Below are 22,707 nucleotides of genomic sequence, written 5' to 3'. Positions count from 1 at the left end.
AGACACATACACACACAGACAGGCACGCACGCACTCACACACACACACACACACAGACAGGCACGCACGCACTCAGACACACACACAGAGAAAGGCACTCACCTGCTTTCACTCCACACTCCTCCCCGCTCCCCGAAGCCTCTCCTCCTCCCGAAGCCTCCCCTCCCCATTGGCTCACAGCCACACACGTCAACGCTAGGAAACACCATTCTCTGGTGTCTCCAGCGGCTGACGCGCTACAGCGTGTAGTCAGCTGTGCCGCCAGGGGGGACCGGGACCGGCTCGCGAGGATTCCCCTGCTGGTGGGGAACTCGCGACCCGCCGCCCGCGCCAACGAGCGCAGCGGGACCGAGGCCTTAGTGTGTTACAAAGATAAACAATAAGATTTTGTGGCCGGCTTGTCCTAAAACATTGACAATTGTGGCTGTTCCTATACTGCCCTCCAAGATACTTCACAATGTTATCTATAAATACAGACTCCAATATGTCAACCGGAGAAGAGGTAACGATAATGGCTGTATAATTACCTGGCAGAATTCTAAACCCTTTTTTAATGTACGAGTGCTAGACCTGCCTCGAGCTAATCCTCAGATGGCACTAAACTTATTGTTATTGATTCTCTAAAAATAGGTCCAGTGAAATATGAAGGTCACCAGCCACAGATCTGCCAGAAGATCTATGCAGCTCGGTCCAAACTTAACAGAAAGGATCTTTAATAACATCACTATTCAATTAGTCGCTTAGACCAGGAGTCATAATCAATGTCCCACATAAATACACAACAGTTCATATTCAAGGCCTCACGCTTTCACAATGGACATGCTGCAGTTGATAGATTTGCATCATTAAAACCAAGAAAAGCAGTGCAAAAGCAAAAATAAAAAATGATAATTAACAGGGAAATTATATCAATAAAAACATGAATATTTTTTTTTATACATATGTGTATATAAGGATTTCAGGGACTGTACCTCTATACTAGGAAGTCACAAGGCAATGTCAAGTGGTAGCATTCCACATAATGTGTGTAGTACTAAGAAATACAGAGTACGTAATATACTAAGCAGCATGTTCATTTTTAGGGGGAAATATTTTTCAGGAGAGAAGCGTTTGTAATGTTACGTGTCCAGGAGGTTAAAATGGAGTGCTCTCCAAAACTCAGTGCTGTCTAAAGCAGGGCTGGGCACATGTGGCCCGCGGGATGGTTGCCTGTGGCCTGACCCAGGTAGGGACCTGCTCCCCGGAGGCTTCCTGTGGTGTGGGCGACGGGGGCAGCAGCACGGCAGGAACTCACGCAATGTGGCAGGAACTCGCGCACACTTCCTAACACGAAAGTTGAGGTCGAGGGGGACGAGAGAGATGGGAGAGGAGCTTCAAAGAGAAGGAGGGAGAGTAAGAAAGAAGAAGGGCGAGTGAGAGAAAAGAGAGTGGAGGAGAATGAGTGAGAGAAAGGGAGGCGGAGAGTAAGGGGTGGTACAGTTAGAGAGAGAAAGAGAGTGGGTAGGGGTGATGCAGGTGAAAAAAAAGTGTATGTAGGAGAGAAGCTGGCGAGGAGGAGAGCATGTGGGGGGAAGCTGGTGAGGAGGAGCGCATGTTGGGGGGGGGGAGGAGCGGGTGAGGAGGAGCGCATGTTGGAGGGAAGCTGGTGAGGAGGAGCGCATGTTGGGGGGAAGCTGGTGAGGAGGAGCGCATGTTGGGGGGAAGCTGGTGAGGAGGAGAGAATGTTGGGGTAAGCTGGTGAGGAGGAGAGCATGTGAGAGGGAAAGCTGGCGAGGAGGAGAGCATATGGGGGGAAGCTGGTGAGGAGGAGAGCATATGGGGGGGAAGCTGGTGAAGAGGAGAGCATGTGGGAGGGAAGCTGGTGAGGAGGATAGCATGTGGGGGAAGCTGGTGAAGAGGAGAGCATGTGGGGGTAAGCTAGTGAGGAGAGCATGTGGGGGGCAGCTGGTGAGGAGGAGAGCATGTGGTGGGGGGAAGCTGGTGAGGAGGAGAGCATGTGGGGGGGGGGGAAGCTGGTGAGGAGAGCATGTAGGGGGGGGAAGCTGGTGAGGGGAGCACGTGGGGGGGATGGAAACTGGTGAGGAGGAGAGCATGTGGGGGGGGGGAGAAGCTGGTGAGGAGGAGAGCATGTGCTGGTGAGGAGGGGATCTTTGGTTAAATTGTACATTAAGTGGGTGGCTCGCAAAGCTTATCAAGTGCCTTGCAGCCAAAATAATTGCCCGCCCCTGGTCTAAAGGTTACCATGGTAACTGCAGAAGCTTGATATTAACAATAAGAAAACCCTTGTAAAGTAGCGCAGAACATGTTCAGGGGCGGAGATACCACTCATATACTGTAGGCTTCAGGGGGGCGATTGCTGCTTTAAATCCCCTTTCGTCCAACTTGCTCTTAAAACGCAAGATAAGAAAGGCAAAATAAGTGTGAATCTAACTAAACCATAATGATCTGACATCCAACTAGTAACTAGAGACCCTGCCCTGGTAATTTAATTAATAGGAGAAATAATTTGTAAGCTAAAGAGAAAGGGGTCTGTGTTGTAGGATTCATTGCACTCAAACAACTACAACTTAATCCCAAGACTCCCTGATCTCCAACCCCCCCCCACCCCCCAAATACTAGTAGTAAAAAACAAAACAAAGTATGAAATTAGACAAACAATATCACATGTATTTGCAGGCCCTGCCAGCAGTGCACATACCTTTCCGCAGTGCACATACCTTTCCATTCAGGAAACACACAAAATTCTCCCTGTAGCTTCCTTATTTGCAAAATGACAAAATGTGAAAAATAATTTAGGACCCGTGAAAAGACTGACTTAATAAGCGAGCCCGGACCACTGCAGCTGTGGCAGACAATTCATATCTAAGCAAGAGGGCAGGAAAGGCCATTTGGCAACATACAAAACGGATTGACACAAGGGTTAAGTGTGAAGGGAAAAAGGAAGCACTGCGAGTGTGATTTGTTTGCAAAGCTTAGGTGACTTCTTGCTGGGAACCAACATAGCTGTCCAGTGCACCCCAAGAGGAGCTGCTCTTTTCGTGACCAGCTTTTTGGTTGCAGCATTGGTTACAATGCAGCGATGCAACATAGCCATGTAATGTCAGATTCTGAATAAGAAAATATAAAAGCCGATTTCATCATTGAAAAAGATTTTTGGCACGAGTGAGAGTAGTAGGCGTGTTTAGGGGGAGATTAGGGTATTTACATTTGTTAGAGTCACTTGCAATGTAGGCTCCTGACAAAGGGGACACCCAGAAGCGTTGTACAGTACGGTTCGTTCTTTGCCACTATTAAAGTAACAAGTTGATGTGAATGTCGATGATGCCCGACTAGTTTTGTGGTTGAGTGTTAATGTATATTTTGGTAGGGGTCCTAAGTTTATATGTTTAAGAATATATGCTCCATTTTTGTCAGCTCAGGTACAATGTGTATAGCTGTAGGGAAAAGTATAGGAACTCTGTTTTAACACAGAGAGCAAAAGTCACTTCTAATACAGTTGCTCCTTGCTGAGATCAAGCCCCATATATCCTGTTTGACCAGAATCCTGATATATTCAAACTGTCTTGTCAGCAATGTACGATAGCCACGGCAACTGGGGGTTAGCTGACAGAAAATAGCGTTGTTAAGGATAACTATAGCAATGACAGCTGGGCTGGGGGGTAACTGAAAGGAATATGGCATTGTTAAGGACAACTGGCTTCTGTTACGTGTACATGGCAACTTGGCAACCTGAATGAATTGTAACTATGTGACAACAACCCGAAAGGGCTATAAGAACTGATGCATGTGCCCATTAAAGCAGACCAGTGAGTGAGAACGATACCTTGTGTCCGAATTATTCACTTGTCTCCAGGCGCCTGTCCAGCTATCCTGTCCAGCACATTGAACCTGAAAGGGACCTCCCGGGAGGCAGTCTTGAATCCACAGGGTAGACCTGCTACCGTACGGCGGAAAGCAGGCCATATTTTCATCTGGTGTCAGAAAGTGGGATAGGGCACCATCCGGGTAAGTACGAGATATATTGTTATCCGTATCACGCCCGGGTGTCTCCCTATCAAAAGATACCCAATTTATATAGTCTGGTGGACTAAGGCAAGGGTAGAATAACTACGAGTTAAAGTCTCGTAGGGTAGAATAACTACGAGTTAAAGTCTTGTAGAATACATCGTGGGTTAGAGTCCCGGATGTGAACAATATTATTTTTGATATATATGAGTTCAATGTGACTGTGGAAGCTGATTTTTGTTTAAAATTTTAAAGTGCATAAGTATTGGCTTGTATTGTTTTGCTGGCTTATAAGTATTTAAAGTTATAAGGATATATATATATATATATATATATATATATATATATATATATATATATATATATATATATACACACTATAAGTGTGTTGCGATAATGGGTAATGGGAATGGTAAGAATGGTCAAGGGGATAAGAGGAACTGTATTTTTGCCTGACTGTTGGTTCCCTATATCACGGACATTTAGATAAAGTGTTATATTCTGTTAGGATTATTGCCCGTTGTTAAGATAAGTTTTCTTTATAAGATAATAGTGAAGACAAACAAGTAACATGTCCAGAAGTAATATGGGCAAGATAAAGTATAAGACTAACAATAACAATGTTAGGTTAAAAAAAAACAAAAAAAATAAAAATAAAAAAAAACATTTTAAATGTCATTATTGGAGCATTTACATTGACAAATTGACTGAATAAAGGTGTAACAGCAAGTGAAGTTGCCGAGAGATTATTGTAAATGATCAAGACATATGGAGGTATTGAGGAAGTAGAGACGAACGCAAGACCACTTATAGTGGCAGTATATGTGAAAGGTTTACATGCAGTAATTGGGAAGCAAGTAGAGACTGTGTGTATTGGTTGGGAGCATAAAAGATTGTCAGAAATTTCTACTGTGGTAGAGAATGCAAATGAGCAGAGAAGCTAAGGAAAAGACTCAGAAAGTGTTTAAGAAATAAATCTGTTAACAAAAGTAAAGAATGATAGAACCAAAAAGGGTAGAGATTAAGGAAGGGAAATGAGGGACTGAATTTAAAATCTAAAAGTCAGCTCTGTCCCTCCTTGTAATTGTATGCAGCCCACAGTTGCAGAAACCCCCACCTTTTTTTCATTGAATGTTACACAGGAATGTGAGCAGTTCACAGCTAAGCAAGTTAACATAATATGTTTGCTACAATAGAATTCTAACATTGTTTTCAATTAGTTTTAAAGTAATTAATGTACATTATAAAAGTTTTCAGATTAATTACAAGAAAAAGAATAGAAAAGTATATTCTTATTAAATTAGGTTTTTGTAGGAATAAGAATTAAATGGCATTTAGGTTTTTTTCCCTCAGCAAAAATGTAGGTTAAACTGCAAAGTTCTAAAAAAAAAAAAAAAAAAAAAAAAAAAAAAAGGTAAAAGCATATTGTTAGGGTAATAAAATTAGGCGAAGGAAAGTCTGATCCAAGAATGGTAGGAGAAGTTGTAGGCAAGGAGATGGTTTTGTTTTGTTAAATGTTATTAGTAAATGTTAGAAAGTTAGGCAGAGCTCCTAGGATCGATAAAAGCAAAAAATATATATAATTTTTTCAATCTAAAATTAAGACATGCAACCCAAATTATTTATGCCAGATTAACCGAGTATGAGTGCATATTGACTTGCATTAAGAACATATCTACAGTATAATAGGTATAGGTTTTCTTTGTTTCAAAATGTTGTATTAGATTTTCAGGTATAACTATGGTAAAAACATTGATTGTTTGAGTAATCCCTGTATGCTTGTAGAACCTGAGTGAATCCTACCTGTGTGAAAGTCTTATGTGAGTTGAATAATAGGAATGACGGTTTATTATATATTACTACCCTGGAACTTGCAAATGATTCTAAAATAAGAATATAATTAATTGCTTGCGTTGAAAGTTTAATTTTTAAAAGTGTACACCCCCCACTACAATACAGATTAATACTGGGCAGGGAGAGTTTGGTTGTCCATGGAAAGAGAGGAGGAGAAAGAAAGGACAAAATTTGAGAAAATAATTGATTTTTACCATTTTTTTGTAATCAGTCCGGTCACTGGAAAAAAAAATAAGGATATTTATCGTTCTGGCCAGGCGATTTGTTTCCTTAAACAGAATGACATTCTTTCCCCCTGAATTTCCATGGACAGAATTAGGTGAACACGTGACACAGAAATAACGGGCAGGACACATTCCAGACATGAAAGTTAACTACTGTAGAAGCTCAGTATTTTCACATTGGTTTTAAAAGGATAGTTATAATATGGGGAGAGAGAAGGATATTTTTATTAATATAGTTTGCAGGCAGGATCAAACGGTTTTGCATTGCCTTGTTTCAGATGCCCAGAAAGTTCTCAGCTTGCTGTATGCCTGGAGTTGGACAAATACAGTTTTAAATTGGACTAATGTAAAGTTTTCAATGGAATTACTTTTCTGCAAAGTTGATTATATATTTAATATTTTATACATTTTTAACCATTTTTCTCTCCAAATTTAAATCTGTCAATTTCTTATTCTACAGGTTGTTCTCTCAGCAAACCAGACATTATTTTGTGTTTTAAAGGTTTCTGTCAAAAGACTGAAGCAGATTATATTTATAATCAGTAAAGGTTTTGAGGTTTTGGTTTTTTTAATGCAAATTTTATACCCAAAGGAGTCAGGTCTATTGTGTGAAATTCTGTTTGTTTTGTGTCTGTGTTCTGTGTTCTGTTTGTGTGTAAACAAGTTTTGTTCCAAACATGAGTTTTTTTAACTTAGATCTCCTGCCTCATTTGAATGTTAAATACTGTTCACATAGCACATGCGTTATATGTGAAAAGGAGGGAAAGATAATTGATTAGTGAGCCCCAGCATTTGTGAAGGCAGTATAGGATTTATGGGAACTGTGTGGTATTTGAAGTAATCTACAGATAGATCGTATTAGATTATTAGATACAGTAGGTTTGGTTAAGTTCTACTCCTGCCTATATGCGGACGCTAAGACAGTGGTAAGGAAATTGATACAGGAATTTATTCTTAGGTATAAATTATCTCCCTATGAGATACTTATAGGATGATTTATGACTATCAGTAGTTTTAAGGAAATAATTAGGGACTATGTTATTGGTAATAAAACAATTAGTATGCAACTAATATATTTTCTGAGTCTCTAGGCAAAGGTCAAAGTTTAAAGTGCACCTACTCGAGACGGGTTAATGGTCATGCATTCCCTACGCAAGAACATCCCAGATGAAAAGACCCTACTACTACTACCATTACAGCAATTAAAGTGGCAGAGGTCTCTTCCTGGATCCACGTTACGCACGTGCAACTTATCCTAGCACCACCCACAGTTGCTTAAAGTTAAACTATAGCCAAGGTGGAAAAGCCAAAAGATACAGCTGCTACAGAATACAAAATGTATGTTTTAATCCCCGCCAATAACCAACGGAGGAGAAAGACACAGGCAAAAGTCCGGGCCTCAACATATGAACTTTGAACATTTTTTTTTTATAATCCTTTTTTCTTTACAGGTTTTATTATTTTAATTATAATGTATATTCTATTAGGTTTGTGTAAGTAGTGTACACACAAAGATGATAGGGTAGTAACAGGTATATTTTGTTTAGTAATTTTTATTTTGTTTTTATTGTCTGTGTATAGTATATATGCAACTCTTTTGTTATATAATGGAATCCTGGTAAACAAAACCCATATTTTATGTGCAATGTAACCCAATGTATTATCCACACCCAATAGGTTGCACCCCAAGAACACAAGTTATATTTAACCCCTTGGGAAAATGACAATATGTTAGGAGACACTTGTAGAACCATGCTGTATATGAGAAATTTGTTATGAAGGGTGTAGAAATATGAGTTTGCCCTAGGGAAGTTACTGATTTTGTGTTAGAAGGAGAGATAGAGGACCCTGCACCAGACCAGGTTATGTTATTTAGGAAGAGTGGTTCCAGCGTTTAAAGGTAGAGATGAGGGAGGGTATCCATTGGGACTTGGTGGTTGGATTGGTTCTCTGGAAGCGAAGCTGGTGGATGTTTTTGTATGTGTGTATGTCCTACTCATTGCTCTCTATGTATGTGTTAAGTACAGCAAAACTTTGGTCCAGAAGTACGCTGCAATCCCCCCACCAACGCTATGTCTCTTTTCGGTGATGAAGATGTCGGCAGTCCCCCAGAAGAAGAGACCGAAAAAGAAATCAACTGGGCCGATATGTTGGCCCGAAAAGGAATAAAGTCATGCAGAATTGGATAACTGGTCCAGCAGGACAATGAAATTGTTAATTGTTCTTTAATTAGACTGTCTCTTAAGGATATGGGGGTACTGAGAAGATTGGATATGAGGAAGGAGGGGAGGTCACACAGGGGCGTGAGTCAACCACACGGAAAGAAACGGAAGCCACCCATTTTGACCATGGCATCCATTTTGTCTGTTTTGCCATTCTGAGTAAATGCAGTATGAAAGATGCATGCAAGGATGTTTGTGCAATCGCTCCCAGTAGAAATTAGCCCCCACCAATTCTCAGAAATCCTTTAGTCGTCATAATGCGCTAGTTGTGATGTACAAATTTATGTGTGCTAGGATTTTTAGAGAAACACCGTTGGCTACACCAACTGTATTAACTATGTGCTCCTCCTATTTTGCAATGTTGTCATGTTATGACAAAAGGAGGGAATTGTTAATGTATATTTTGGTAGGGGTCCTAAGTTTATATGTTTAAGAATATATGCTCCATTTTTGTCAGCTCAGGTACAATGTGTATAGCTGTAGGGAAAAGTATAGGAACTCTGTTTTAACACAGAGAGCAAAAGTCACTTCTAATACAGTTGCTCCTTGCTGAGATCAAGCCCCATATATCCTGTTTGACCAGAATCCTGATATATTCAAACTGTCTTGTCAGCAATGTACGATAGCCACGGCAACTGGGGGTTAGCTGACAGAAAATAGCGTTGTTAAGGATAACTATAGCAATGACAGCTGGGCTGGGGGGTAACTGAAAGGAATATGGCATTGTTAAGGACAACTGGCTTCTGTTACGTGTACATGGCAACTTGGCAACCTGAATGAATTGTAACTATGTGACAACAACCCGAAAGGGCTATAAGAACTGATGCATGTGCCCATTAAAGCAGACCAGTGAGTGAGAACGATACCTTGTGTCCGAATTATTCACTTGTCTCCAGGCGCCTGTCCAGCTATCCTGTCCAGCACATTGAACCTGAAAGGGACCTCCCGGGAGGCAGTCTTGAGTCCACAGGGTAGACCTGCTACCGTACGGCGGAAAGCAGGCCATATTTTCATTGAGTGCAGAGGAGTGTATCGTATTGCATAATGATATACTGCGTTATCACTATCATTAACAATGTACCATATTCTGTTTATAAGCACATAGGCACGGGAGGGGCTACAGGAAAAATAAACCTACAGTATTACGTTACTGGTGGATCATATTGCCATTTTTTATTCCGTGCATAACGCAGAATAACATATGTCCTCGTGAGAAAGCTTACCTCCTTTGGGCACTGATTCTTGCATGAAGTCAAAATATTCTTTTCTTTGTCGTCAGCCAAAGTTATTTTTCTAAAGAAATAAAATAATTTGACAAGTTAGCACTACGCATGGTAAAGGAGATGCCATGGTGTTGAGCAGTATATTTGACAATGTTTTTTTTTTTTACACTCAAAAGGGAAAACATCTAATATTCAAATTCAAACATGGCAAAGTGGAGCTGTATGCAACATATTGAAATTAATTATCGTTCACTTCATTTACTTCTTGTTGGAGATGCAAGCTCACAAAATGCAGTACCCCGCTCCAAATAAGGGTGACTGCCAAAAGCCGATATGGTTCCCTCCTCTTAGTGACTGACAGATGTGAGAAGCGTTTGTGCATGTCTGTGGACATGGCGAGTATCAGACATTCATACACAGTGAAAGCTTTGTGAAAAGGTCTAGAACTGTGTTTTTCAACAGTGGTTCCCTGGGCGTCCCTAAAGGGTTTCCTGCAATTTGAAAATTGTACCAAATGCAGAAGAATTTACAATGCATGTGATCTCACACACACTATTAGAGAGGGTTGGGGTTCCTCATAATGCATCTGATCTCAGACGCGCTATTGGAGAGGGTTGGGGTTCCTCAGAATTTCCCAATATAATTATAGTTCCTTAACCAAAAAAAAAAAAGAAAAAAAAAAAAGGCTAAAAAACACTTGTCAAGAAAATAATGCAGCCTGTCTTTATACTGTTAACGTGTTAAAGGGCAAAATTGAATTGTGTTCACCTTTGTGCTTACAATATACAGGTGGGCCTCCCTATCTGACTGTCTGTTATCTGTCGAACAGATAATCAGACGCCAGATAATGTATTCCGGCTAAATGCATTATCCAACGACGGAACGGATTATCCGATGCCCACCGCCGAGGATTAACATTGGATCCGCAATCGGACGGCGGTTTGCGGGACGCATCCCATGGGATAACCCGAATAGTCAAATTGTAAAACAGCCAACAAAGAGAAACTGCACTGAAAATGGAAAACTAGGAGACGATCTACGTACATGCACTCAATATAAAGATTGGAGATCTTGCAGTGACACTTGGTCCTGAACATCTGAATACATGGTGGGCAATCATCCTGGTGACACGGCATCTGGCAACGATGTGGGCAACCAGGAGGGCGAGGTTTGGTGCATTCTTCTTCACACGCAAAACATTCTGGGCCAGACTAAACGGAGACAGGAAATGGTGTCACATTTGTTGTTGTTGTTCTGTGATTGAGTTTTACCAATACAACAAGTAGAAGCATATACTGCACACTCACAATTTGGGAAAAAACAAGCACAATTGTTTAGTTGGTGCATAATCATACATAGGTCTGCCACAAATTATACCCACAAGTACTAAAAAAAACTAAAATAAATTGTATGTAGCACATTAAATAAAAAAAATTTAAAAAAAGCTAGACTTCCTAAAGTGGTATTTTATTAAAAACCTATTCATATAAAAAGAACGGGACAAGAACGTTTCGGGGCACCAGCCCGTTCATCAGGCTGTACCCACACGTGTGCTACTGTACATACAATTCTTTCGCCTTTTTGAGTTTTAGTAGTTGCTTAGGTCTCGAGTACACATGGATTCAGTGCACTTGAGGAGACAGACATCCATCAAAAGAAGCACCCATCACAGATTAAATTCAAGTGTAAAATGTATGATTATCTCACATGTACAATGAAGGAAATCTGACCACAATGATCACCGCTTATCTTTGAAATTGTAGTCATTGCGGACCTGGCCCTCTGTACCACAATACTCAAGTCTGAACTGAAGACCTACCCGTCTCTCGGCTAGATCATCCTGGATGGCCCTCCGCCGACAAACATAACATGGCAAAAACAGCTCCTCATACTTCCTGCCAAACCTGACCCTATTTCCTCCTTCCACATTAATGTTGGAAGTACTACCATTCACCCAGTAGCCCAAGCACGCTGCCTATGAATTACACTTGACTACTCTCTCATATTCAAAAGGTAGCAAAAAGCTGCCGTTTTCTCCTCTGCAATATTACCAAGATACACCCTTTTCTCTGTTGCTCGACTGCAAAACCTCTGACACAGACCCTCTTTCTCTCTACTGTAACCTCCTGCTGTCTGGCCTTCCTGCCTCTCACCTGTCTCCCCTACAATCTATCCTATCTCAGCGTCCCCCCTGCTGAAATCACTCTCCTGTCTTCCTATCAAATTCCGCACTCACTTCTCCTCACACACACTCAATTCTCCTCACTTTTAAAGCTTTACACTCTTCTGCTGCTCCTTACATCTCAGCCCTAATTTCTCGCTATACACCATCCCAACTCTTGCGTTCTGCTTAAGTATGTCTTCTCTCGACCTCTTTTGTATATAAAGCCCTCTCCAACCTTAAACCCTTCTCACTGACTGCCCCACGCCTTTGGAATGCCTTTCCCCTCAATATCAGACTAGCACCCTCTCTATCCACATTTAAGAACCACCTCAAAACACACCTGCTTAAGGAAGCATACGAGTAGCTCCATGGCTGATAATTAACACCTCATACATTAACCTTGGCCCCCTGCAGACGCACTTACCAGAACGCCCTCCTACTGGTCTCTGTACGTTCTTCCTACTAACCAATTAGATTGCAAGCTATTCGGAGCAGGGACTCCTTTTCCTAAATGTTACTTTTATGTCTGAAGAACTACCCCCCCTTGTTATTTATATATTATTTGTTATTTATACGATTGTCACGTATATTACGGCTGTGAAGCGCTATGTACATTAATGGCGCTATATAAATAAAGACATACAATACAACTACACCTAATACACTCTGGTGAGACAAAGACACAGATTGAAGATTGTTACCTCGTCTACAAAGCTTCCTACAGTACCTCAATGTATTCATATTAACAACTTATGCTGTACAACTGGAATTGTATTTTCTGTTTAACCTTGGTTCCTCATACTGTACAAACGAATACAAATCATTGTCCAGTATTGACTTTGTATCTACTGTATGACCCTTGTTTATATATTTACATTTCAAGGCGCTACGTACATGGTCAATACTGCAGAGAAAAAAATGTAACAAAAATATTACAATTAGTTCGTTTTTAGATAATAATGTATAATTTATATATAGAATGCTGGTGCTCCTGGATTTTGTCAATGAATTTATACAGTACCTCACACTATCCAAATTATTCCAGGAAAGAAAACTACTCTTATACAAGAATATAGACAAAAGGATGATCAGCATGAGAAAGCATGACAATAGCCACTGAAATGTCAAGACCACCACCCAATGCTATTCAGTTATTTACCAGACAAATTCTAAGCTACAGGGACACACTCTGGGATACCACAGGGTAACATTAAATCAACTGATGCCTAAAGTCACAAAAAGATGAACAACAAAAGAAACCAACCCTTTCATCCCCCAAATCTTGCAATGTCAAGATAATTTGATCAGTAAATGGTAGAGTGCATTCTGTTAATTAGATCTTTTCTGATGTTAACCTGTTGTTGCCAGAGCACCGTGCCATGCATTCTCTAACAGATTTCAATAGAGGATCCAAAGACATATACAGTAAAGAAAATGGCAATATGTACACTGTAATACCATTAACATAAATTGCCTTAGAACACATTGAGAAGCTACCACCGTTTCGTAAATAATGCCCTTTGAGCATTAACCCTTTTAGTGTTAGAAGGCACTCCAGAGGTTTAAATATTTTCCATAATATAATACTATGAAAGATGCTTTGACAAGAACACAAGTTGCCTGCATTACAACCCCAGCTGTTTGCACCCCTAACATTTCTTTGGTCCAAATTCACATACTCCCGTAGCAATCACAGGAATGAATTACATGTTACTTGTTTTGCATTCAGTTACATCAGTCACTCTGAGGATTTCCCAAATATGATTTTAAATAATACTTCAACATGGAGTACTACTCCCAAACACACCTGTTAAGAGGATTTGGAACAAGATGACTAGGTATGTGGTATTAGAGTTGGAGGTGAAATAAATTTCAGCTTGTAATAATTATGTGTTGGTATAAGCAGTGAATAGATGCTGTGTAGATGTGTGATACCACTAACAGAGGTTTGAAGCCGAAGTTTAATGGAAGGTGCTTAAATACACTTCTTCATTCTCAGATGTGTAACAGGTGTGTTGGTTCCCAGAATCAAATAAATGTGAATAAATGTACACTTGCCAACCACTGCTCTTCAAAATGTATTATTTATATTCACTTAAACTGTTAAGTTTCCAAGTACACAGACATTTACATTTTCTGCATACATAATCAAATATACATTTAGAACCTTACCGATCAAACCAAAATAGGAGGTAAATGGTTTAAAGAACACATAATATATATATAATATTAAATAATAAGAACAGATGATGCAAATACGCTTTAGTGACTAAGAAAATAAAGAGCAGTTTAGTGTTGGAAGAGTTATATAAATTACATTTAAAATCAAAATTGGCTTGATCTGTAGAGTGGCTGTCTCTATTTGCCGGTGTTACGTTAGACATCACAGAAATGTTTTATATAGAGCCGTCAAAGAAAATACATCAACATAAATCTCACCTTTTCCTTGTTGCCATCAGTGTCTGTTACTTTATGACACTCTCTTGAGCAAGTATGATTGCCACATGCAAGCTGTCGCCCACAAGGTCTTTTACAAGAGAAAGCACCCACTTTATGGCATGGTAAGGGGCTTATCTGAAATACAGCAAACATAATAGATTTTTATATATATATATATATATATATATATATATATATATATATATATAAATAATCAAAAAATAAATAGATGATACCGTTCTGTGGCTAACGAAATGCTTTTATTTGTGCGAGCTTTCGAGATACACTGATCTCTTCTTCCGGCGATGTTACAATGAATGAAGCAAGCAAAAGGTATACTTAACAACAGTGTCTATTGGAATGTTATCTGTGCTGGACCTTCCCCCGGTGTGGACAGACACTGTTGTTAAGTATACCTTTTGTTTGCTTCATTCATTCATTGTAACATCGCCGGAAGAGATCAGTGTATCTCGAAAGCTCGCACAAATAAAAGCATTTCGTTAGCCACAGAACGGTATCATCTATTTATTTTTTGATTATTGAAGCTCGGCTAACACGGTACTGATACCTCTACATTATATATATATATATATTCCAGCATTTATTTTAATTTGTTTACCTTGAATAAGACACACACATACACAATTTAAAAATACTTAAGAAACTGCCCTATTAAACACTGTTTGCCAAATAATCTGCTACATTTCACCATCATTTCCTGCAGTCTTAGTGAGGTGAGTTTCTCATGTAATTTGTGGGAGTTCATCTATTGGTATAGATCATAAGTGGAGAAGTGTGGCGGTAATAGAAATGGGAGTCACTGAGTCATATGATGCAGATGAAGCCAGTTTTATTTCTCCCGATGGTGGGATATGTTGTGATATTCAAATATCATAGCCATTGAATCCTATGAAAACTCTTGTGATATATGGAGTTATAAATTATTGCGTTGTGCCATCACTATAAACAAAAATAAGGTTGGCTACATATAAACTATTGGAAACCACAACGGGAACACACAACACTATCCCATTCACCATTATTTCCTCAGATTATGGGCCATTATTCAGTGGCTGAGAAAATGAAAATGAACGGACGATATAATTTCACTACTTCCTTTAGTGGTACAAAATGAAGGACGTGGATCAAGATGGGTCTAAGTTTTTACACTGGGCGGAGAAAATGGACTTGTTCTGTAGCACCATTGAATGCTATCAGACTGATACCAGACGTCATTTTCTGCTTATTTGTATGTGGAGCAGATGAAAATAAAGTAAATATTTACCACCCCATCACTTCACTGCTTAGGCTCTCTTAACTTGTAATGCCTTAACACATGACATTTGAAACTCTAACCTCACAATGTACACGGACTGTACTTATTGTTGCGAATTAATTATAACCATTAGCCGATTACGGTGCCACTGTGGCACCTATTCAATATATGGCAAAGACGACTTCCCCATAGCTCCATTTATCCTCCAGCACAGGGAAGACATTTTTACAGCATATTAAAAACAGTGGCATAAATATTTTTGGACAGAGCAATGATATATTTAAATATATCATTATTGTTTTCCCAAAGTAATGATTTAATATTTGGAGAATATTTTCCGGTACTCCCACTTGTGCTCTGAGGTGGCCTAGGCCTACGAGCAGTCTTATTGTTATACCAACAGTAGGGGTTACTGAACTGTGTTCTTACCAGATCAACACTGGATTTCCAACATTCAATGAGGATCGTTTCTTCAATACATTTAGTATATAAAATAAACAATCCAAAGAGTCAGTTGATTTGTTAACTATGGATAACACGGCATAGCAAACATTCATGTGATTTGAATGAATGCCAATCTAATCCACTCCCACAAAACCAAAAGGGTACTAAAACAAAAAGACTGAACATAATATTAAATCAGTTGTGTATCAGTAAGATACAGTATTTAACTATATTATTGGTCATAATTGGATGTAGCACTGGGGCTTTTAGTCTTTTGGTATATCTGTATGTGCAAACAATGCGGCAAAAGTAATTTACCACTTAATAGGCTTCTAATATTAGCGCTGTTCATATTATCTTAGCTCAATGCCCCTGTATGCTGCTTGTGTGTTGTACATATGCCCAGCAAAATATTCTATCATTTTATTTAAGCTTATTCAAGTTTAATATCTTCTAAACACATTGTTTTTTTAAACGGCTTTATAACTGCACCCTCATAATTGAAGTAGTTTAAATATTGCAATCAATTAAATACAACTGTAACAAATCTGGCTGTTTCATGTGAACATAGGCAATTAACAATGTTTCCTCTACTTCGGTCAACAAACAAATGAACACGACTACAGAGCCTAACCTGCAAAGGATATACGAGGAGGTGAGCATGTAACCTAAATGTCTCATCATGCACTGAAAATCTTCTCACTGACAATTCCTTTTGTTTTTGGAATACCACTGGATTATACCATCTATTGTAACCTTTTGTAACAGGTTCATTACAAATCGCTTCTTCTTAGTCAAAACGGCAAACCATACCGAAATCTGTATATGACCTTTCAGATTAGCATGCCAAGTAGTCACTATGGCATTTTCAAACCTCTATGTCCATTGCGAAGGACATCCGTGATGGTGATCAATCAAAGAAAGGTTGATTGTTTTTTTGTTTTGTTTTAAAGACTCCCTTGCTAGAGGTGTTTGAATATTTACAGATAATCTAGCTAAATTAAAATAAAATGACAGTGCATTAATCTTACAGATTTCTGCAGTAGATACTATAATCATAAATTATAATTGTCTGAACAATTCATGTATTAAAAAAACCTTGTCCAGAGGGTCACTTTTGAAGTGTATACAATCTATGTATTCAAAAAGTGTCAACATAGAATATGAAAGTGTTTGTTGTTCTTGAGACAGACCTTGTGGCTTCTTACTTTTTTGCTATTAAATGGAAGGTATCATAACAATCATTAAAGGCTAATATTACCTCTTACATCAAAATGTATGAGACTGAAGCTGCCAGTCCCGACACTGACAAATAGGTTATAAATAACATGTCAATATACAGCTCATTGTGTACATATGTGTTCACATTATAAGCCAGATCTGTAAAATACAGGGATAACAATAGCCAGTGAAAACTCACCCCTACAGCATCAAGAGTTTATTATTAAAAATATTATAATTGGCCAAGATGGGATGAGATTTATGTACTCAATATACAGTATGGGTGACCAATTGGGCAGCTTTTATTGCCATTACTTTCAACTTTGCCACATAGGTAATTTATGTGCACAAAAAAAACTTGTATAATAGGGTCCAGATTAGAAATTAAAATTATGGATACATATGTACAGTAGCAAACATCATTGCACCCGTTATCACGCGTTAAGGCACTAATAGATGCGTTGCAGTTATCAAATTGCATGATTTCGGCAACTCGCGGCTTCATTGAATTACACTGCAAATCACCTAGTAAAACTTGCGACTGTAATAATGCGAAACCACAAGACAACCAGTGCAAGAACGTCTGCTAAAGCTGTAAAAAACAGTTTATGCTAAAATGTGTTTCTTTTTCCATGTGTGTATATGTATACACACACACACACACACACACACACACACACACACACACACACACACACACACACACACACTTCTTGGTAGAATGAGTGAGTGGGTCTTAAAAGGGCACTGCCTTGCTGCTTACCTCGTGTTTCCCCAGACACTCCCTGAAAGAGAAAACATGAAAATAATTAATCAGACAGCTAAAGAACATTCATACGAATACAATATGACAGCCGTGAATCAGCTAGCACAAGTCTGTAAAATACAAGCCTACTCCAAGCTGGACATTACAGAAACATTCTGTATGTAATCCTTTCCGCTAATGTTTATTGAAGAATGTCTGCCTTTTAAAGATTTATTTATAAAATATTTTACCAGGAAGTAATACATTGAGAGTTACCTCTCGTTTTCAAGTATGTCCTGGGCACAGAGTAAAACAAATAATAAATACAATGCTTCTATAATGATATATTCCCAGTATTACATACAATATTAGCTATAGCAGCAATATGCGTCACCGTATTCAATGTACATTAATGAAACTGAAGGGAGATGACCTATGCAGATGGACAAAACAAAGTTACCCTACACAGAAAGCTGCTTATGAGCTGGTCAATGTGGTGAGTCAAGAGTGGCTCATATAAAAGGGAACTGCTATATTTCCAATCTAGCGTCAAGTCATCATGAGTGCTGTCCCGGCCTGGCTTTCAAGGTCTCAATTTTATATAGAAACGAAGGACCATGGAGAATTGGAGAATTGCATGATAATTTGGAATCAGGTTTGCAATAATGAAAATAGCCATTGCAAAACATATCTTTAGTGTGTTGATCTGTTTATTTTGTATGCTGCCTGCACTGTGCAATTCACATTATTAAATCAACCAGAGTGAACAACATTTTAGAGCAAGGCAAGCTTCTCCAAAACAACTCCTAAGTGACCAACATTCCAAGGTTGTCGAATGAACACACACATTGGCAACCACATGTGAATACACCCAATGTAAATATGGATTGGTTATTCATTGATTATGACCTTGTAAGGCTAAGAACCCATTGACAGAACATAACCGCAGTAATACAGCGGTTTAAGAATTGTCACAGGTTTTAGCGTGGCAAACATTGTAGTCAAATATTTACATGGTTATTTGGGGGGGGGAATACCTAGCACAGCCACTCTGTGATCTACGACCAACAAATCACACACGCTCTTATGTATGGTATAAACATGCATAAACTTAAATAAAGCGTGGGAAGCAATAAATTGGAATTTTACCTAATAAGTGAATTTTCTATTATGACAGTGTCTCCCTCTTGGATGGATGTGTTTTATATATTGCAGAGCAACGGCAATCACCGGTAATCAAAGGATTTTTACTTTTTCGGCAATCACCGAGTAACGTCAGCGACACATGAGCAGTTCAGCCAATGAGGGCTAACAGCTCACAGCCACATCCCCTGTCACCCTTCCTTGGTCTTGGAGTAAAGGAATCGCAATAGCTACGGCTGATGTCACGCGGTTGCGTAGCTAGCACTGTAAGCGCAGACTTATTGTGGCAGGTAGGGTTGCCACCACGGGGTCTGCCAGGGACATCTCAGGGCAGCAGCTCCCATCACCATGGCTCTGTGACATATATAAAAACCACAAGAGACGGGGGTTTCCCCATTATCATTATATGCAGGATCAGGAACGGTTTTAAATTGACATGGAATTTAAGTGACTTTAGTATACTTGAGTGCTATATATGGGACATTTGTCTTGTGGTTTCATATATTAGGTTCCAAGCACCGTCAGTGGTTATTATATTATTATTATTATTATGTTTAATGTTTACTCTTCTTGAAGCCGTATTTTATGAGGGGGGAAATCGTACAAAAATAACATCTTGTAAAGATTGTGAAGAATTTAGAGACTGCTCGTAGGCATCCTGATCTCCATCAAACTGAGAGATAGATACTGTTGTTGGATGAAATAATTGAAGAGGTGGAATCATTGCAGACTCTGTCTAATAAACAAAAGATCCAGTGTTGAGCAGGATCAGTGAGTACAACATATGCCTTTCAAGAATCCGCACTGTGTGTATATGTATATAATTCAGATCTATAGCTATAGATCTATATACAGTATATCAAAGAAAGGGTCCGCAGCACTCTCCAGATGATTAAATAAATTGATTGAAACATAGAGCAACCAACGTAAACCAAGAGTAACGTATGTTTCGGATCCACATGGTCCTTTCTCGAGCTCTAGTGAACAGTACAACATATAACCATTATATAGGGACTGAAACATAGGTGGCACCAAAACAGTAATCACCTAATCAGAATCAGCTCTGTAGGTACCCACCACCCTGACCCTGAATTAGTCTAAACAACGGTATCGTGTGTGTGTCTATATATATATACCGTTACCGATACCGTTGTTTAGACTAATTCAGGGTCATCTGGAGAGTGCTGCAGACCCTTTCTTTGATATACTGTATATAGATCTATAGCTATAGATCTGAAATATATATCAATTTAAAACCGTTCCTGACCCTGCCCTATAATGATAATGGGGAAACCCCCTTCTCTTGTGGTTTTTATATATGTCACAGAGCCATGGTGATGGGAGCTGCCGCCCTGAGATGTCCCTGGCAGACCCATGGTGGCAACCCTACCTGCCACAATAAGGCTGCGCTTACAGTGCTGGCTACGCAACCGCGTTACATCAGCCGTAGCTATTGCGATTCCTTTACTCTGGCGCAGGAGACCAAGGAAGGGTGACAGGGGGTGTGGTTGTGAGCAGTTAGCCCTCATTGGCTGAACTGCTCACGTGTCGCTGACGGTACACGGTGATTGGCGAAAAAGTAAAAATCCTTTGACTACCGGTGATTGTCATTGCTCTGCAGCACAGTCGCGCCCACTATGGGCACCCGCGGTGGACCAGAACTCCCATCTGCTGTCTCTGTACGTTCTCCCTACCTACCAATTAGACTGTAAGCTCCTCTGAGCAGGGACTCCTCTTCATTAATGTTACTTTTATGTCTGAAGCACTTATTCCCATGATCTGTTATTTATATTATCTGTTATTTATTTGATTACCACGTGTACTACTACTGTGAAGCGCTATGTACATTAATGGCGCTATATAAATAAAGACATACAATACAATACAATTTAGCGTAGTCATAAGACTTCTCAATCTTTAGGTGACAATTCATGACAATGGGAATGCTACTGTTGGCATATAGGATGCACTATCTGCAGTTTTAGAAGTCATGGTGAACCCCTTCACTGGCAGATTCTGAAATACAAGTTGCTTCACACAAGAACTTTAAGTTGTGAAGTGGGTAACAGTAAAATGTGTCAAAATATTTAAGACTTCCTGCTTAAACAATCAAAAAACAAAATAATCTTTAGCGCGCAGGCCCAAAGAGCAGAGCAGCCTCCAATGTCATTCTGATTAAATTCTTCTTTTTGTGAGCATCTTTGCCAAAATACATATCATACAGCTGCGGCCGCCTTTATCCTAATGCGGCCGTAGCGGCGCAACTCTGATAACCGCGGGCAGATGCAGTATATTTTTTTTCTTCAGAATATGTTCCGGTATTTTAGCGCTCGTAATATTAGCATATTCTTAGCGCTGTCTGCAATACTGCAATACCGTCTAAAAACTCATCTGGGCGTTCGCGAGCTGTTGTCTTCAAAGTCTAATACTGTAGCAGTTCAACCTACATCAGTACACAGTCTGCGTGTGCGCGCGCAGTAATTGTAAATTTGTATATTTATACATGCATGTATGTCTCATTTGAACATTGTTGAAACGCATAGGCGTGTACTGTAACAGTATCACATTTCGGCGTATATAGCGCTCTTCCCTCGCTCGCTCCCACACACACAGGATAATGTACTGCACTGCAGTATTTAAACTTCTTATCTACAGTACACCTCTCCCATGCCATTCCTTTGAACGGATGGCTTTCTGGTTTCAATCACATTCCTGTCATCACATTCCTGCGTGTATAACGTTCAGTTTTGATTTACTGTATTCTTCTGTGTTGATTATTAATGCTCATTGGGGGAAAAAAAAAGTTCAAGAGTGGCTTTGAGTCACCTCTCTGCGCCTGCGTGTAATCCTCTTTGGGAAGGGAGCTGTAGTTGATTATTACTGCGCATGCGTGAATTGCTTGCGAAGTTCAAGAGTGACAAAAAAAAAATATTTTTTTTCTCTCATCATTTTTTATTATTATTTTCTCAACATGAATGAACATGTTCCTGCCACAACCATCTTGACATTATGATATTCAATCTGTGCTGTAGGTTTTGACTGCGACACTGTGCGTTTGACTGCACATGATTGATTTGTGTGATTTTTTATGTATTTGGGGGTGTGGGGATCAAATTATTATGATGACCTGCCTCTTGAAAATATGTAATGTCTTTGAACTACAGTACAGCTAATCCTTCATACAGCTTTAAAACACACACACACACACACCTCAAGGATTTGAACCTCTTATCAACACCTCTACAAAACCATTCATTAATTTTCCTATTGTTGGCTTTGAGTCACCTCTCTGTTATCCTCTTTGGGAAAGGAGCTAGCTGATGATTACTACGCATGACGCACCCATCCACCCCCCCCCCAACCCTTTGAGGCTTTGTTTATGGTAACGCTTGTGATAATCCCTTCTCGAATTTGATATGTAAATCTGATCTGCACAGCACTGTGAAATTGAGAGTTAAAAAAAACCATAATCTGATTCATGTTTTTGATGCAGTAAGTTACCAATTTTTGTCATTCTTTCTTTTTCTTTGGTGAGGGGGGGGGGGGCTGTCAATGATTATGATTATCATGAATGTAAAGAAATATTTATTTTATTTTATCAGGAACAAAAAATACAAATATACAAATGATCATGAATAATACAAAATGCAGTCTTTATTCAGTTCTTCTGTCAGTTGAAAATTGAGGGCCGGTGGATAATCATGAATAATGCACATTGATAATAATATTAATTAAAAATATATAAAA

At 39.3% G+C, this 22,707-nt stretch overlaps 1 protein-coding gene across 1 annotated transcript in view; it reads right to left on the bottom strand.

Annotated features, from left to right (window-relative positions):
• The window catches only part of NFXL1 (nuclear transcription factor, X-box binding like 1), an 80,391-nt gene that overhangs the window by 24,430 nt on the left and 33,254 nt on the right, over nucleotides 1-22,707 (bottom strand). The window contains exons 16-19 of the mRNA XM_075566942.1: nucleotides 17,836-17,857; nucleotides 14,132-14,266; nucleotides 10,573-10,739; nucleotides 9,529-9,598 (exon numbers count right to left, since the gene is read on the bottom strand). Of these exons, the coding sequence (XP_075423057.1) occupies nucleotides 9,529-9,598; nucleotides 10,573-10,739; nucleotides 14,132-14,266; nucleotides 17,836-17,857 (394 nt within the window). The remainder of the gene's footprint in view (nucleotides 1-9,528; nucleotides 9,599-10,572; nucleotides 10,740-14,131; nucleotides 14,267-17,835; nucleotides 17,858-22,707) is intronic.

Source organism: Ascaphus truei, chromosome 1 (genome assembly GCF_040206685.1).
Source record: "Ascaphus truei isolate aAscTru1 chromosome 1, aAscTru1.hap1, whole genome shotgun sequence".
NCBI classification, from domain to species: domain Eukaryota; kingdom Metazoa; phylum Chordata; class Amphibia; order Anura; family Ascaphidae; genus Ascaphus; species Ascaphus truei.
Note: the sequence above shows the minus strand (reverse complement) of the source record. Positions and strands in the feature narration are given on the sequence as shown.